This window comes from Dendrobium catenatum, unplaced genomic scaffold (genome assembly GCF_001605985.2).
Source record: "Dendrobium catenatum unplaced genomic scaffold, ASM160598v2 fragScaff_scaffold_658, whole genome shotgun sequence".
NCBI classification, from domain to species: Eukaryota; Viridiplantae; Streptophyta; class Magnoliopsida; order Asparagales; family Orchidaceae; genus Dendrobium; species Dendrobium catenatum.
Genome location: NW_021319120.1, coordinates 718,353 through 734,702, shown reverse-complemented (window position 1 = coordinate 734,702; position 16,350 = coordinate 718,353). Strand labels below are relative to the sequence as shown.

Below are 16,350 nucleotides of genomic sequence, written 5' to 3'. Positions count from 1 at the left end.
TTATACTCTTCTCGTCTACTTCCTCAGCCTCTTCACTCCTCCACTCCTTATAGCTGCAATGGTGGTATTGTAGAGAGAGAGAGAGAGAGAGAGAGAGAGAGGAAAAGAATAAGGGAGAACAATGGTCAAGGTTGCTTGGGCGCTACTTCTTTTCTCTGTCGCCTCTCAGGTCCCGTGTCATCCGAAATCACTCGAAATCCTCTCGCTACTGCATAACCGCTTCTTTGGCCATGTCCCGTCGACAATCGGCGAGATCAGAAGCTTGGTATCGCTTGACCTTTCCAACAATGATTTCTCCAGTCCCGTGCCATCCGAGATTGCGGGTTTAGATCCCGTCGGCAATCGGCGGTTCAGAAGCTGGTGTCAATCGAATCTTCAGCAAGAAGCAGAAAGGTTCGCCGGTGTGGAATGATCGGCGTGCGGTGCATTTGTTTGATGGATAGTGGAAAAGCAGAGAGCAGCGCGACAACGACGGTAGCGAATATTTGCCGCAAGATTTTCGTCATTTTTCTGCTGAAAGCAGCCGACCGCAGCGGACCGCGGGATACAGGGAATGGTCGCAGGAAGCAACAGCGGACTGCAGAATTTTTTCTGCCGTGGTTCTGCCGCAATGTCCCAAACAATGATTTAATGACTTTTTATAAAGTAAAGCAGTAGTACCGCCGTCCCAAACGCACCCTAAGAGGATCATAGTCAACTTTATGTTGCAACTGGTTTTGCATAATAGAAAGTTCAGCACACTTAGACTCTAAGCGGATAGAGTTAACCCATCTCTTGGATTTGATTTCTTTCTTCAAAAGATTTAGCTTGTGGTAGAGAGAGCTAATATGGTTGCCTTGAATAGGGGAGGTGAAAATCGTGATCAAAGTGTCCCAAAAATATGGGATCTTGCACCAGTAATTTTTGAACATAAATCTTTTACAAGTATTTCTCTCCAAATTCGATTTGAGTATAAGTGGCGTGTGGTCAAAAACCAAACTATTACAGACTTTGCAAAAAGAATCCGGAAAGGCAGAAATCCAAGAATCATTAATGAGCACATGATCAAGCTTTAAGTGTATGGGGTTGTCCGCCCTTTGATTAAACTAAGTAAAGAAATTGTTAGAGGACGGAAGATCCGCCAGATGAGCATAAAAAATAAGAGAGTTTAAAGGAGCTATCTTAGAAGAATTTAAAGTTATCCCTCCAGACTTTTCAGAGGGAAACATGCAGCAGTTAAAATCTTCTAACACAGCCCAAGCCAAACCGTTATTAGGAGAAATCTATCTAAGCTCATCGCAGAGGACATTACATTCCTCAAAATTATTAAAAGCATAAAAAACAGATAACAGGAAAGGAGGGAGGTCCCCATTGTAAACCTTACTAGCAATAACCTGCTTAGAGATATAAGTAGGAGAAAAGGAGATCTTACTAGCATTCCATTTGATCCAGATACGACTAGGAGAAGCCGTATGAAAATTGTGACAACTCAGTTCGTTGTCAAAGATCTTGTGAGTTAAACAAAACCAAGGATCTTCAAGAGTATGTTGAAGAATACGATTTTCTAAGAGACAAAACATATCAGTGTCGTGTTCCTGGACCACTTTTTTGCAACACAAAAATTTATCAGGGTTGTTGAAATCACTGATGTTCCAAACCACGATATTTGGATCAGTCATGGATGATTATTTTTAGTCTTAGGGCCTTTCTTGGCGCCCTTTCCCCTTATGTTTCTTTGAGACTGAGGAGTTGTGCTTGGTTGAGAGGTATTAGGCTTATAGCTAGAAAGGGGTGAGGAAGTTCCCAGTTTTGTTTGAAGTAAGTGATCATCTGGTTCCGGTTCAGGTTCAATGTTGGAAGCAGTTTCAGAATCAGAGAGAGATTGCAAGATAGAAAATTTGTTTGGAGAGAGCATTTTTGGTGGAGGAATGTGAGGAGGAGGGGGTAAATCGGATGAGGAAGAAGAAGGCAGAGTTGGAGAGTTGAGGTTGGGAATTGTCACAGAATTTTGTTGAGGATGAGATGTCTCAGTAATATAAGGAATAACAGCAGTAGGAGCGGATTCTGGTAGGGTAGAAGAATTTGTTGGGGGAGGGATTTGAGAATTAGGCCGAGTTTCTATATATGAGAGCAATATGTTTGAAGAAGGAATGACAACATCTTTTGGTGGAGGAGCAATGTCTTGAGTTAAGGCATGGAGAGGTTCAGTGGGAATGTTGGGGTTCGGGAGGATGCCCGTGGGATTTGTGGATGGAGGTCTGGGTCTTCGGCTTGTACGCCTTCCACGGGAGATAGTAGGAGGGAGAGAAGGTTTAGGGTTTGGGTTTGATGGGCATGAAATAGCTTGATGGTTGAAGGATTTGTAGAGGTTGCAAATAGAAGGGCGCCATTCGTATTGAATTCTCAGATTGAAGAGCTTTCTTTCAACCGTAATAGGGACAATTGCAGGGTAGGTAGCAGTAGAGTCAACTTGGACATATACTCGAGCGTAGGTGAGTCTGGATTTGGAGGCTGTGAGAGCATCGACAGCAAGGGGTATTCCAATTTTTGTAGCAATTTTAGAAATTCCTACAGGGGTCCAACAACACAACTGTAAATCATGGATTTTGAACCATATAGGAACATTGGAATATTCGTCTCTTTCCGGGCTAAAATGCGAAGTCCATTTTTTGAAGATGAAGGGTTTACTGAAAATAAACCACGCTCCCTTTGACCAAACCATTTCATAATCATTGGTGCATGAGAATTTGAAAAGGAAAAATCCTTCACTAAGAGAAACCAGCTTGATGTTACCTTTGAGATTCCACAATTTTTAACAGCATTGAGGAGAGCCTCATAGAACGGTCTTTTACTGAGAGAGTAGCCAACCAAAGCAAGGTTCCATTCTTCAACAGCTCCAGCTATGTAATCAGTGGGAAGGTCAATGATTTCCTTCGCGGTGGGTAAGGTAGAGATATTGAACTCACATGTGTTTGGGGGATCAGAAAAAACATGATCCTAGGGTAAAGGGAACGAGGTTCCAGCGGGAAGAAGTGGAGAAGAGGAGTTGGGGAGAGGGGGAAAGGAAGTGGAGTAGAGGGAGGGATCCCTCCAGCGGTGGCGGCGGAGAATCACAGGAAGATGGGATGCCGGGAGTAGGAAATCCGCAAACCCTAGCAGCCGTCAGTGCCACTGTGGAGCTAATTCCTCGATTCACTTGATGCTTGAAAGGCAAGTTATAAAAAGACCAAATTAAATAAGGATCAACATTTAGTGCTTTTTCCAAAAAAAAAAAGGGCAGTAAGTAGAATTTACTGTCTTGTTATTACTAAAACCTCGTGCATTACACAGGTCTGCACGCACTAGCTCCATCTACATATAGCTCCAACTATAAATAAACTCTATAATGCTAAAATTGATCATAAGACTACTTAATTGAACTCCTTTTCTTGTATCTTTAAAATGGTCTATTATGTGTGGAATTTGATTGTGTTGATCAATCTAATTTATATGTTGTCTCGGACCTCAAAGCTTGTCTTATATATTGAGGGGTGTAGGGGGTTTACCTCCTTGTGTTCTTAAATTTTTTTTTCATACAATACCCCGGCAATGTGTACCCAAGCGCCCCGACCTTGTGTACCCGAGAGCCCCAGCATTGAACGACAGAGAACAGGACTCCGCAGTTTTATATATATGGCGCCGCAACAGATCAAGACAAAGGTTTGAGTGCTGTAGCACTGCGAGATGGATTGGACAGCTTTCTTTCTCATTTTTTTGGAGGGTTGCATCCCTTGGAGTTATTTTACTTATTTTTTTTATATTTTGATATTAGTTAGACATTGAGAATATTGTATATGAGAAGAGAAGCAAGGAGAGAGTGAGAGAGAAGAGAGATTTGTACTTATTTTTCTTAATTTTTATACTGGATTTCTTGGTGTGGTGTGGCCCCATAGATTTTTTCCTATTTGAATTTTTCCACGTTAAATCTTGGTGTCCTTTACTTTTTTTTTTCTTCTTTTACTTTTTTGCTTGTTTCATTATGATGGTGTTTACTCATCATCCCAAACAACTGGTATCAGAGCAAGTTTCTTCAGATTGAGTGGAAGTAATGGCAGACGAAGCAAGGTACAAGATTTAAAAGTTTAATGGTTTGAACTTCAAATTTTGCAGGATGCAAATTGAAGATTTGTTGTATCAAAAGTTGTATTTACAGTTAGAAGGAATCAACAAGAAGTCAGATTCTATGACAATGGAGGAATGGGGGGTTCTTGACCGGACTGCACTAGATTTGATACGACTTTCACTTTCCTCATATGTTGCATTCAACATTGTAAATGAGATGATTATAACCAATCTCATTGCCGCACTGACTAAGATGTATGAGAAATGATCAGCCTCAAATAAAGTGTTTCTGATGAAGAAGTTATTCAATATGAAGATGTTAGACAACACTCCAATGGCGAAACACCTGAATAATCTGAACATTGTGATGAATCAATTGTGTTTAGTTGTCATTAATTTTGATGATGAGGTGAGGGAAATTATGTTATTATCTTCATTGCTAGAAAGCAGGGATAGGGTTGTTACTATTGTGAGTAACTCTTCAGGAAGTTCAAAGATGAACTTTGAGGACATTATGAGGTTAATGCTTAATGAAGAGGTTCATAGAAGGGCGAACGACGAATCTTCAAATTGTGCTATGAATTTTGAAGCAAGAGGAAGAGGTTTAAGAGAAATCCAAATAGAGGGAGATCTACATCCAAGAGAGAAAAGTCTACTTTTGGTAGAGGGAAAGTTGTGTGCTGAAGTTGTAGGAAAAAATGTCACTTGAAGAAGGTCTGTACAGTTCCATAGAAGTGCATGTTAACCTAGAACAGAAAATCCAAAACCAAAAGCAATTATTATTTTTTAAAATACCTACACCATTCGGCGGCCCATACCCGTATGTCTATCGAAATCCCGTTAAATTCTGCAAATCGACACCATTTCAGAGATGGCAATAGGTAAATCTTTCCTTGATTGCTACTCCGCTCATGCCATAAAACGAAACAGAGCCTTCAAGCTCTTGCCCAACTTTCTTCTGTACACAAGAAGCGAAGCTTCTCACGCTTCAAGCTTCCATCCTCTGACTGCTTCCCACCATTTTATTTCCAAACTGACGACAACCCTTCCTCCGATCTCCATCCCAAAGCCTTCAAGCCATCTGCAACTCTTCTACAAACCCTTCGATGACCCATCTGTCAGATCCCGCGTTAAATTGACCCCCTTTCCTTTTCCATGTCAAACCAGATGCAGACAATCGCAAACCTGCCCTAGCCCACCACCTCAAGCTAGGCCGATAGATCCAAACCTCCTCTTCAACCCCTTCCTGATTTCCTATTGTTGTAGCCTCCTCTTTCCACCTCCAACCAAGCCTCATCTCATAATGAAACTTCAGCCATCGAGCAGCTCACGATCACCGACCTTGCCCTCTACCCGCCGAACCATTTTTTATCATCAACATCACACCACCGACTTCCATCCGCAGAGGTATAAAGTTCTAAACTCGAGAACCCATTTTTGGCGTTTGTAGTGTGATGAAACAATCACTTATACATGCTTTTCTTAGCGTGGTGGGAGGAAGTTTGTCACGGTGCTCACGACGAAGTGAACAATCATCAAAAGCCTCATTTTCGGCATTCGCAGCGCACCGAAAAATCATCCATACATGCTTTTCTTAGTGCGGTGGGATGGAAACTCGGTGCGATACCTACGGAAATAATTGACTGTGATGTCTACGGACCCATATACGCGCCTTTCTTAGCGTGATGGGGGGCGAAGATTATGACTGTGATGTCTACGGACATCTGCCAAACATGTTTTTCTTAGTGTGGTGGGAAGGCTCAGTTTCCTATAGTTTTCCCTAAATGGGAGAGATGCCGGGAGGTTGCTGGAATTTCATATGAAAATAAAGAGAACTTGTGAACTTAGACTTCATTTGAATCAAGCATGGTGGATGTGAACAAAACTTGAACTCAAATTCAAACTAAATTTAAATGAATTTGAACTTAAAGCAAATGATAATAAACAGGACACATATATTGAACGACAAAGGATCTGAACTCAAATGAACTAAGTGCGAGGAGCTTCAACTTAACTTGAACAATTTGAACATGCAATTGAACTTGCAAGGACCATAGTTGGACTTGAATCAAACTCAAAGGATAGGGAATCACGCACCAATTTGATAAATGCATGAGTAAATGAAAATGCCAAAATCAAGTAATAACTTTAATCGTTTGAATGCAATCAAATGAATATTAATAATCAAATAAAAGACTTGCGGATTTCAGCATAACTTGCTTATAATTAATTCAAAATTATTATAACAAATGCAACATATTCGCAAGCAAAGATTAAGTGAAAAATGCAATAATGTCTTCAATGAGATGCATAATCTACTTACAGATGTCAATGAGCAACTACAAATAATAACTCCAAACATTCAATTGTATTCAAATAAACACCATACAAGCAAATGCCAACCATGTAAGTAAATGTATAAGGATTTGTGATAGAAGCAGAATCAAGCATATAAATTGTTTGCGAACAATGATGCAAGACCTCCAAATAAGCATCAATGAAAACAACACAATACAAGTGGAAAATAAATTCTCAATGCAAATGAACACTGAATAAACTCTTAAAGCATACAAGTGATGAATATTAGTGAATGAAGGAGGTCGACATGCAACAAATGTAACAAGTTGCAATGCATACAACAGATCATGTAAAACAAAAGTTTCCTACATTTGCAATGCATACAACGACCCTACAAGTGAAGCAAGAGATTGTGAAATATATAACCTCCTCTCTACCGATGCCAACTAATTCGCAAATAAGTGCACATTAACTTACTAGCAACGAAGGCTGATGTGTTTTATTTGGGAATAACAACATTTGAAGTATTGTGAATGTGAGAAAGTCACATGTAGATACGGATGCATATGCTATCTACAAGTGCCAAAGACTCGTAGTAAATACAGACACCTACAAGCAATTATAAGATCGCCATGTATATAATAGTTGACCTACAAGATAAAGAGGTGGAAGAAATAGTCTGGCAATACATCATAATTCCCATCTGCAAACAACAATGTTGGATATACCACAAACATGACTGGCCCTTTATAAATACAATTATGTATTCAGCCTTCCATCTATGGTCAATATTAAAATCCTGTAACATAGTGATTCACTTACGACCATGTATGAATAGTTTAACATGGGCAAAAATGAAAGGGGTAGGTTATGATGAAAGTAGTCTGCTCACTACAGGAAAACCCGTCATTACCGGCGGACTAAAGCCGCCGGAACACACAGATATCCGACGGAAATATAAGTTTCCGGCGCACGTTTCGGCGGAAATTCCTACGCCGGTTTAGGTTGCGTCGATAATTTTTTTCCGACGAATCTAATGCGCCGGAAAACTTTCCGGCGCACTTCCCGACGCATTACCAGCGCAAATAATCGGATTGGTGCCGACGACTTCCAACCGATAAATTATGGCGCCATATGCACCGGTAATTTTCTGTCGTATCTTCCGTCGGTAATTACCGGCGGATAAAACACCGCAAGTTCGCCGTAGACAACCAACAGTTTTGTTTGCGGCGTAAAGTCTTCGCCGGAAATAAGCGGCGGACATAGCGCCGGAACGTGCGCCGGTAGTTTCCGACTGAACGAAGGCGTCGATACCTTCGATACAATTCGTTGTATCGTCCTTTCCGGCGAAGTTTCGGCTTAAAATCCGCCTGAAACCTGTAGCATTGATAAAAAAATTGCCTTCCCAGTCAACAATCAAATTTCCACACCTGCAAACCTATACAAATATCAATTCCACAACATTTCAATAGTAACATTTCAACAGATCAACATTTTATAACAAATTCACAACAGTTTCACAACAGTTTATAACATTAAAAGAAACTGTTCAATAGTATCAACCAACAAAAAACATCACATTAAAAGAAACTGTTCAATAACACATGTTCACAGAAATAAACAAGTTCATGTAAACTAAATTAAACTACTCTGACTCCGTGGACTCCTCCTCAGGTGGAGCTACGTATTTTCCACTCAGCTGATCCCTCATCTTGTGCATTTCATCCAACAACTGATTTTGTTGCTCCGTACTTGTTTGAATCTGTGCTTGCAGCTGAGGTTGAACCTGTGCTTGCAGCTGAGCTTGAACCTGTGCTTGCAGCTGAGCTTGAAGGTACATCCTCTAGCAAATGTCTAGTGAGAACATCCATAACTAAAGCAAAAAGATATGGACTTAAGGCTGATCCTATATGTAATCCAACCGAAATAGGAAAAAAACAGAAACAAAATACATTCCGTCGACGAAGAACGACCCTTGGCGGCGCGCGAGCAGGAAAGAGAGGAAAGGATGCTCGGCGAAGTCCGGTGACCATCGACGGCGAATTCCGGTGACCGTCGGCGACGTCAATCCACGGCAAGCAACGAACGGCGACGGGCGAAACACGCGAGGTGAGAGAACGGAAGGAAATGAATGAGCGGCAAGATGGGCTTGGTGTCGAAAAATAAGGCTCACATCGGCGGACGTTCCGGCGGAGTAAACGGCGCAATATCCGTCGGTCATTTGCGCTGGTATGTTTCCGCCGTAACGTGCGACGGAAATGGTTCCGAGCTCGTTTTACCGACGCATAGACCGGCGCATGGGACGCCGGAAGATTTCCGGCGTATTGTGCGCCGACAAATGCGTCGTAAGGTTTCCGTCGCAATTTTTAGGAATATTCCGTCGTAACCTGCGTCGTTCGTACCGGCGCAAAATTTTCCGCCAGAAAATCCGACGGTAATCGCGTGTTTTCCCGTAGTGGCTATAATTAATAGTCTCGAGCTTATAAATAAATACATCACTATATTTATAAATGGCGAGAGAGAACAAACTATGAATGTGATAAATACCCCATAAATATGCTCAAGAAATACGCAAACAAATAAGATGAATGTGTTTGTAAATGACGATGTTCCCTACAAATATATGCAGGCAGTGCATAATAAATACCAAGATATCTATACAGCCGACAACAATCAAATTGCTAGCAAATATGTTGGTCTCTTACCAGCATTGAAGATCACTATGAAATGAACGTTAATAAACAAGGGAAGGGCAAGTGCAACTGGTAGCCCCATCAATCAGCTTGTATGTAAGGAAGGATGAAAGCAATACATACAACAACACTTTCAACATGAAGGTAACACTAAGAATACAATAACTCGCTGATCAATGTATAAAAATAGTGTTGATGAGAGAGGATAGTCAGAAATCAACATCAAATTATTAATGAGCATAATGATTTGCACAAAGCCAATGATAGTGGAAATACTGCAGACCACAACAAATGCAACGAAGAGATACAGGCATACAAGCTCCTATGAACTGTTGTAAGAGATTCGTTGTACACCCAATATGCTATTTACAAGCAAAATACAAAGTGACTACATCAAATACAAATACCCACAAACTGCCTTAGGAGACCTGTCACGTGCACAAAGTGTTATCTATGAACAAATGCAGAAGATTCATTTTGGACTTGAACCAAACAAAATAGCAAGAAGACTTGAACGAATCACAATGACTTGAATCAATTTTGGACCTCAAGGAGCCTGAGTTTGAGCAACTAAATAGGGGACTTGAATCTACTTTGAGCTATAGAAACTTGGACTTTAAATTGATAAAAACATTATCAAAATGAAGACATCAAAATCAAATAATAACTTTGAGCATTCAAGGGCATCCAAATGAACTTCATGCAAATAAAGGATTTGTTTAATTAAACAGATTTGCAAAGTGAGTGAACATGGATGAAGGAATATGATAACATCTCTATCATCAAAAAATGATCCAACTTCAACAAAATACATCAAAAAGGGAGTTCAATATGTAGCGAACATAACAAATTGATGGCCAAGATTTGTTGAACAAGTCTTAAACAAATACAATTTGTAAGAAATCAACATCATTTGACCTCATGCAAGTATCCTGACTTGTTTGTAAGTGAACACGATTTGCGAGCAACAACATAAAACTTCCAACATATGTTGAGAGGTTATCACTGCCGATTAAAGTGCCAGCATCAGTATTACATAAGGGTGGGTACAGTTCATCCTGTAGGCAAGAATGCACAGTATGCAATGGATGCAGCTCATCTAAAAATAATCTAAAAAGGTTGTGGATAGGACAACAAGCATATTACTAATACCAACTAGTTTGTGAAAGTTGTGTGCTGCCTACAGATATGGAAAGGGGTATCCAACGAATGTGATTTATCTACAGGTATGAATCAGGGAACTTGCAAGACAGTGACTCGCTCACAATGCAAGAGTGCTCATAGTGAATGCAGCAGGTCGTACATAAGTGGTCATAAATAATGCATGATGAATGTGTTTAGACACTATAAATATTGTTGATGAATGAAGATAACAAATAAGCTATCGATACAGCAAGTCTCCCTACAACTAATATTAACTGCCTTGGGAATGTATATAACAGCTCCCATAAGTGCTGAAAGATATATATGCAAATGCAGCAATTTGTCAATCGACACCCATGAAGAAACTAGTGGTGGATGAGACATGCAGTGCCTTGCACTCAATCTCAAAGCATATATAGGAGCCTGCAACAAGCATTGGGATACTTATACAACCTATAATAAAATGGTAGTGAGTGAATGCACCTGTCTCCTACAAACAAGGGGATTCAATATGTGATTAACTGAAAAAATCACATATGTTTAGATAGTTTGAAGAGAACATATATAACTTTCATTCAATTAAAACAATACAACGACAATCAAATACACCGATCCTCATACAATAAAAAATAGCATGTCTGAAGCGTATTCGAGCTCCCTAAAAGTAAGGGAAGAATATACGTAATGAAGTGCAAATGTCTACGGGGGATTATAGGAGAGCCGTTATACATACTACATGATATATGCAAGAAAACAACAGATAAGATGCATAGCAAATACAAATGACTACAGGCCCTTGCAGGAGGCCCGTTATACATGTTAAATGTCACCTATGAGCAAGTGCTAAAGAATCATGGCAAATGTAGATGCCTACGAGTTACTATAAGAAACTTATTGTGCATACAACAGGCTATATGTGAGAAAATAAAAGAGAGCTGTAGTGAATGCAATTTTCTACCAGTAATAGCAGGAGATTCATTAGTACACAACAAGCTAGCTGTAGAAAGCAACAAGTAGTGCACGATATCAATAGATCAAGACCCTAGGCGTCCTATGATCACTTGTGGTGGCATCGTTAGGATTGCTGATATTCTCCTTCCGCTAAAGCCTTTCAAAGAGCGTGAGTGAGAGAAACTCAAGTTGACTTTTCTAATTGTTAAATGGTGGATTTAGCATGTGATTGAAGTTATTTTAAGTTCTTGTTATTCTACTGTGTAACCAATTGCCATAATAATATTGAAACTCTTAAATTCCTAAAATCCCATTTGGTGAAACATTAGTTTATTTTTACCGCGCTTAAATCAATTTTTTATAAGTTTCTAAAGCAATTCCTATTTTGTTTCACGTCAATAATTCTCTAAGCTAATGTGACTAAATCTTCCATATTCTTTTCAAAATTTATTAACACTGCTCTACCAGCTCATCTTTATGGCATCCTAGGTTTTGAAAGTCACCCATTACCCTAGGACTAACATATTATACCTCTAACCTCCTATAATATTAAAGCTATCAACTACTCTAAAATTATGGACAAACTTCACTCTTGGTTGGCTGGTTGGAAGTAGAAAATTATATCATTCAATGGTAGGTTTCAACTGGTTTGGTCCACTATTTGGAACTACGTATATTATTTCCTCATATCTATATCTATTCCAAAAGGCCATAGAAGAAAAATCAGCTGCTTGATAAATCATTTTCTACATTGTAATAGGGCTAAAAATAAAATTCACACTATTTGATGAAAAACTATGATCCTGCCCTATGAGTATGGTGGCCTCGGTCTCTCTTCATTAAATACACTTCATACCTTATATAAATCTAAGCTCTTGTCGAGATTGTATATCAATGGAGTCCAATGCCTATCACTCTCTATGGAACAAACTAAACTATAAAGCCTATGATGCAAAGACACGGACATGGTGACACGGATATGTGATAGGAAATGTTTGAATATTTCAATTAAACCCTAACAAGATTGATAAAAACAACGAGAAATTGTCAATATCTCCAATGAAAACAATCCAAAAACAGTAGATTGTAATATAGGAATCAAACCAAAAGCTAGAACATGCAAAGATACAATTGATTCTCAATTCAAGAGGAGGATCGTTCTCACCCAATATCTAGACAATGAATTTAGAGCCCAAGATATCCAAGAGAACTCCAAGAGAATACAATAATCAAAACATAACCCTAACCCTAATTCTCTCATCCTACTTAAAGCATGCAATTAATTAATCAAGCCAAATGACTAAGGAGCCCTTGCCGCTCCCTCCTTTCCCTCCAAAGAGTTTGAATTTGAAGTATTGGTGGACCCTATTCCTCTCCCTCTCTTTTTGCCGCCGCCCCTCCTTGAGTAAACCTGAACCGGTCCCTTAAGGACCGGTCTAACAATTCGACAACCACTTCATTGCCTTTTACTATTTTTTGTGGTACGATTGCTAGGTGACCTGCTATAAACTTGTGGGATCACATATGGATTTTATTGGGTTGTGTCTCTTACATTTATTCATGATTTATATTTCTTGGATACAGCCATCACTGCGTTGCATTTTTGCTAGTTTTTGGGGTACGATTGGGTTATGAAATATATATTTTGCTAGAGGCTATATTTCAATTTTGGATGAGATTGAGTTGATCAATTATCTGGGAGGTTCTTGTTACTGCCATTTCACGGAAATTTTCTATTATTGGCTGGGGAGATATACTGGTTTGATAGGAATGGGATTCTTTGTATGGCAGCACTCGCAATGTACTGGCTATATCAATTATTTTTAGCTTTTGGATGTACTAACAAAAAAATATGTATGCGATGATGATTACCAATAATTATATTAGCTTCAACCAGGCTATTGTCATTTTAATTCCAGGTAGCTCTTGGTCATTTGGCTTACCATAATGACAAATTTTTTTTATTTCTTCTTAACTAAAGGGAAAAATTGTGAGCGTCTTCTTGTCACATAGTTTTATTTTCTTTTGTCCAATAAAATTTCATATTTCAATTGGGTGGCCTTATTTTGGATTGGCTGGAGGTATTTTTTTCTATTTTTGATGAAACTTTTTGTCATGATTGTAATCATTTGCAAATCATTTTGTGTTTCATGAAATCTGCTTGCCCCTCTAATCATGAGTGGAGACAGTGCTGCCATGATTTTATATTAAGGTGCTGAAAGATATATTTTATTTTCTTTTCTCCAATAAAATTTCATATTTCAATTTGGTGGCCTTATTTTTGGATTGGCTGGAGGTATTTTTTTCTATTTTTGATGAAACTTTTTGTCATGATTGTAATCATTTGCAAATCATTTTGTGTTTCATGAAATCTGCTTGCCCCTCTAATCATGAGTGGAGACAGTGCTGCCATGATTTTATATTAAGGTGCTGAAAGATATATTGACTGTTTCTTCGACCATCTTCCTCCTCCACATTCTCTTCCGGTTCCCTCTTTTCAATTTCGCCTTCTGATGAGAGCTTCAATTTGGCAGATTTACCCTCACCATGTTGTTTGTTCTTAATGCTACGAAAAAGTCTGGGTAACTTTATAATTATCTTTTGATACCAAAATAAAATTCTGGGTAACTTTGTAATTATCTTTTGATGCCAAAGAAAATTCTTAAAGCCTCACTTGTAACTCGCTTACCAGTTCCAAACGCCAATTAAGGACCACTGGCTTTGGCTACTTCGCCACCTGAGTTTCCCATATGACTAATCTTTATGGAAAGATTTTCTGTCAGATATTCTGAAACAGAGACATAATAGATTTTGACTTATTAAAATGACTTAATACAGATGTCTATAAAACGTAAAAAAATAGAAGACTCAGATTTATTTATATGAACTTGCAGCTAATATGTGTTATTTGTAAACTCATCTTAATTTGTATTTACTAGATAGTTTTTCATCTTTATTTTGTAGTTCAGCTGGCAAAAATTGGCGTCCACTATAGCTTACTATTAATATTTTTAAAATGCTCTAAGCTTTGGCTTATTTATTTTTTCTTTTGTTTTATTTGGCTCAATGCACATTTAGGCTTCATTTGGGGCGGCTTTTTACTGCTGCTTAAAGCTACTTTTTAGTACAAAATTTTTTAATTTTTTATCAAAAAATTGTTTTAAGAAATAGTAAGAAAACCGCCCCAAATGAAACCTTATTGTTATTAACGCAATGAAGAAGTCTTGGCCGATCAAGGAGAGAGTTCCATTTGGCTCTTTGTTGATTGTTATTTCTGTTTTAACACAGATGTTAGTATTGGAAGGATTAGTTCCAGCTGTTTTGCTTTGATGTATTTGGCTCATATGCTTGCTTGTAGCGAAGACCTGTATGCGGAGTCTGCTTGCTTGGAATGTATTTTTACTCGGTTAATTTTTCTGAATGATTCAAATTAGCGAGAAAATTGTCAGAATATTGATAGAATCATTGTTGCTTATGGAGCAATTTGTCCAAAAGAAAGCACAAGAGAAAAAATAAGATAGAAGAAGAGTTATTCTATCGTTTTCTCTCTCTTCTTTCCCAAATGGGGGTTATTTGTATATTTACATTATATTCGACAAACTACTCTCACTAATTAACCTCATTTAATTATTAAAATGATTATATTTGGGTTCACATCATTACTCTTCCGTTCAAAGACTTTTAGGCTTCGTTTGGGACGATTTTCTGGTTGCTTCTTAAAGCAGTTTTTTAGTACAAAATTTTATTTTTTATACTAAAAATTGCTTTAAGAAGCAATAAAAAAGTCGTCCCAAACGAAGTCTAAGAGGCTATTTGATGATCTCAAGAGAAAAAAAAAATGTTGAAGAGAAACTTGCTTGAAAGAATTCCAAGAGTTCAACAATTTATTCAAAGGCATGCATTGGTACTAGCATAATGTCAAATCATCTATATATTTCATGGCAATTATAAAACATTGTTGGTCAAATAAATTGTGGAAAGAACAAAACTCATCAGCCTTGGCAAGCCATTTGTCTCAACTATCCCTTTGAAACAAGTAATATCTATTAAACGAGCCATTTGTGGCAAGAACATAATCGTGGATGCCTCCCTCATTTTCTTTTTTTTGTGCTCTTTAAATTTGATTGTGAAAACTTCAATGTGTGATTGATGGAAACCTTTGATATAGATTTTCACCACAATCTTTTATTCATCCAAATATGTATTTTATTCTATGTTTATAAAAAAAATACGCATTCAAATTGTGGGCTTTGAAAATTGGCGCCTCGGCTTCCCCGCACTTTTGAGGGAGAGTTGTAACTATAAAATGTTTCGAGTCAAAATTCTAGAATGCAGATTAGATTTAAGATAAGACTTTATCTAGATATTTAACCCTCATTTTTTTAGTACTGTTTGACATGGTTTCAAGCTTTCTATAAGCACTAAATCCTATGATTAATTATCCCTTTCGATAATGAGAAATAATTTTTTATTAATGTTAGTTGTTAGATAAAAACTAAATGCCCACCATATAATAGCAATAGTTTTAATATTTATAGTTTGATATTTACCATCTTGTACTTAAAGATTGTGGTGAAATGATAACGAACCCGATCAAGAGCTCATAGTTCGGTTGCCTTGGGTTGCCCCTGTAATAATTTGATAATTATGAAATAATTTTAAAATAAAAAAAATTTAAATTTTTTGTCTAAATTAGAGCACAGTGGTGTGTGTGCCTGTGAGCACAGTAATGCTAGAAGTTGCCACTGTGGCGCTAAAGACTATGTTCAATAGTAATTATAGATTCAGCATGCAGCACAGCGGCGCTAAATTTTAGTGCCGCTATGTTGACCACTTAAATAAGTTTTTATACATATATTTTCTCTACACTCAGCTCCCTCTCTCATTTTTTGTCTTGTCATGGAAGGAAATGAGGGAGGAGAAGGAAAAGAGGTGAGAGGAAAGAGAAATTTGAATTTTGGTTATTGATTGGTTTTGCCGCTTTACGAAAATGCTTAGGTCATTATAGATGACTTTTATCATATTTATTTTTTCAAAGATTTTGATTTCAACTATTGAATTTTTATCAAATTGATTTTATTACATTTTCTCCGAATTTAGTGAACTTTCATCGTGTAACTTTTCATATATCATAATATTGATTATTCTGAACATTTGGCTGGTTACTTATGAAATTTCACAAGAT

General features: G+C 37.9%; 1 protein-coding gene and 1 long non-coding RNA gene across 2 annotated transcripts; one reads left to right on the top strand and one right to left on the bottom strand.

Moving 5' to 3' along the window:
• Positions 1–1,654: 1,654 nt before the first annotated feature.
• LOC110100658 (proline-rich receptor-like protein kinase PERK9) lies at positions 1,655–2,701 on the bottom strand. Its single transcript, XM_020828260.1, has one exon. The coding sequence runs from the start codon at positions 2,699–2,701 to the stop codon at positions 1,655–1,657; it is 1,047 nt and encodes a 348-aa protein (XP_020683919.1).
• Positions 2,702–12,363: 9,662 nt separating this feature from the next.
• On the top strand, positions 12,364–14,080 carry LOC114579826. The gene is made up of 2 exons (XR_003701016.1): positions 12,364–13,246; positions 13,462–14,080. It is a non-coding gene; the product is annotated as an uncharacterized LOC114579826 (long non-coding RNA).
• The last annotated feature ends 2,270 nt before the right edge of the window (positions 14,081–16,350 follow it).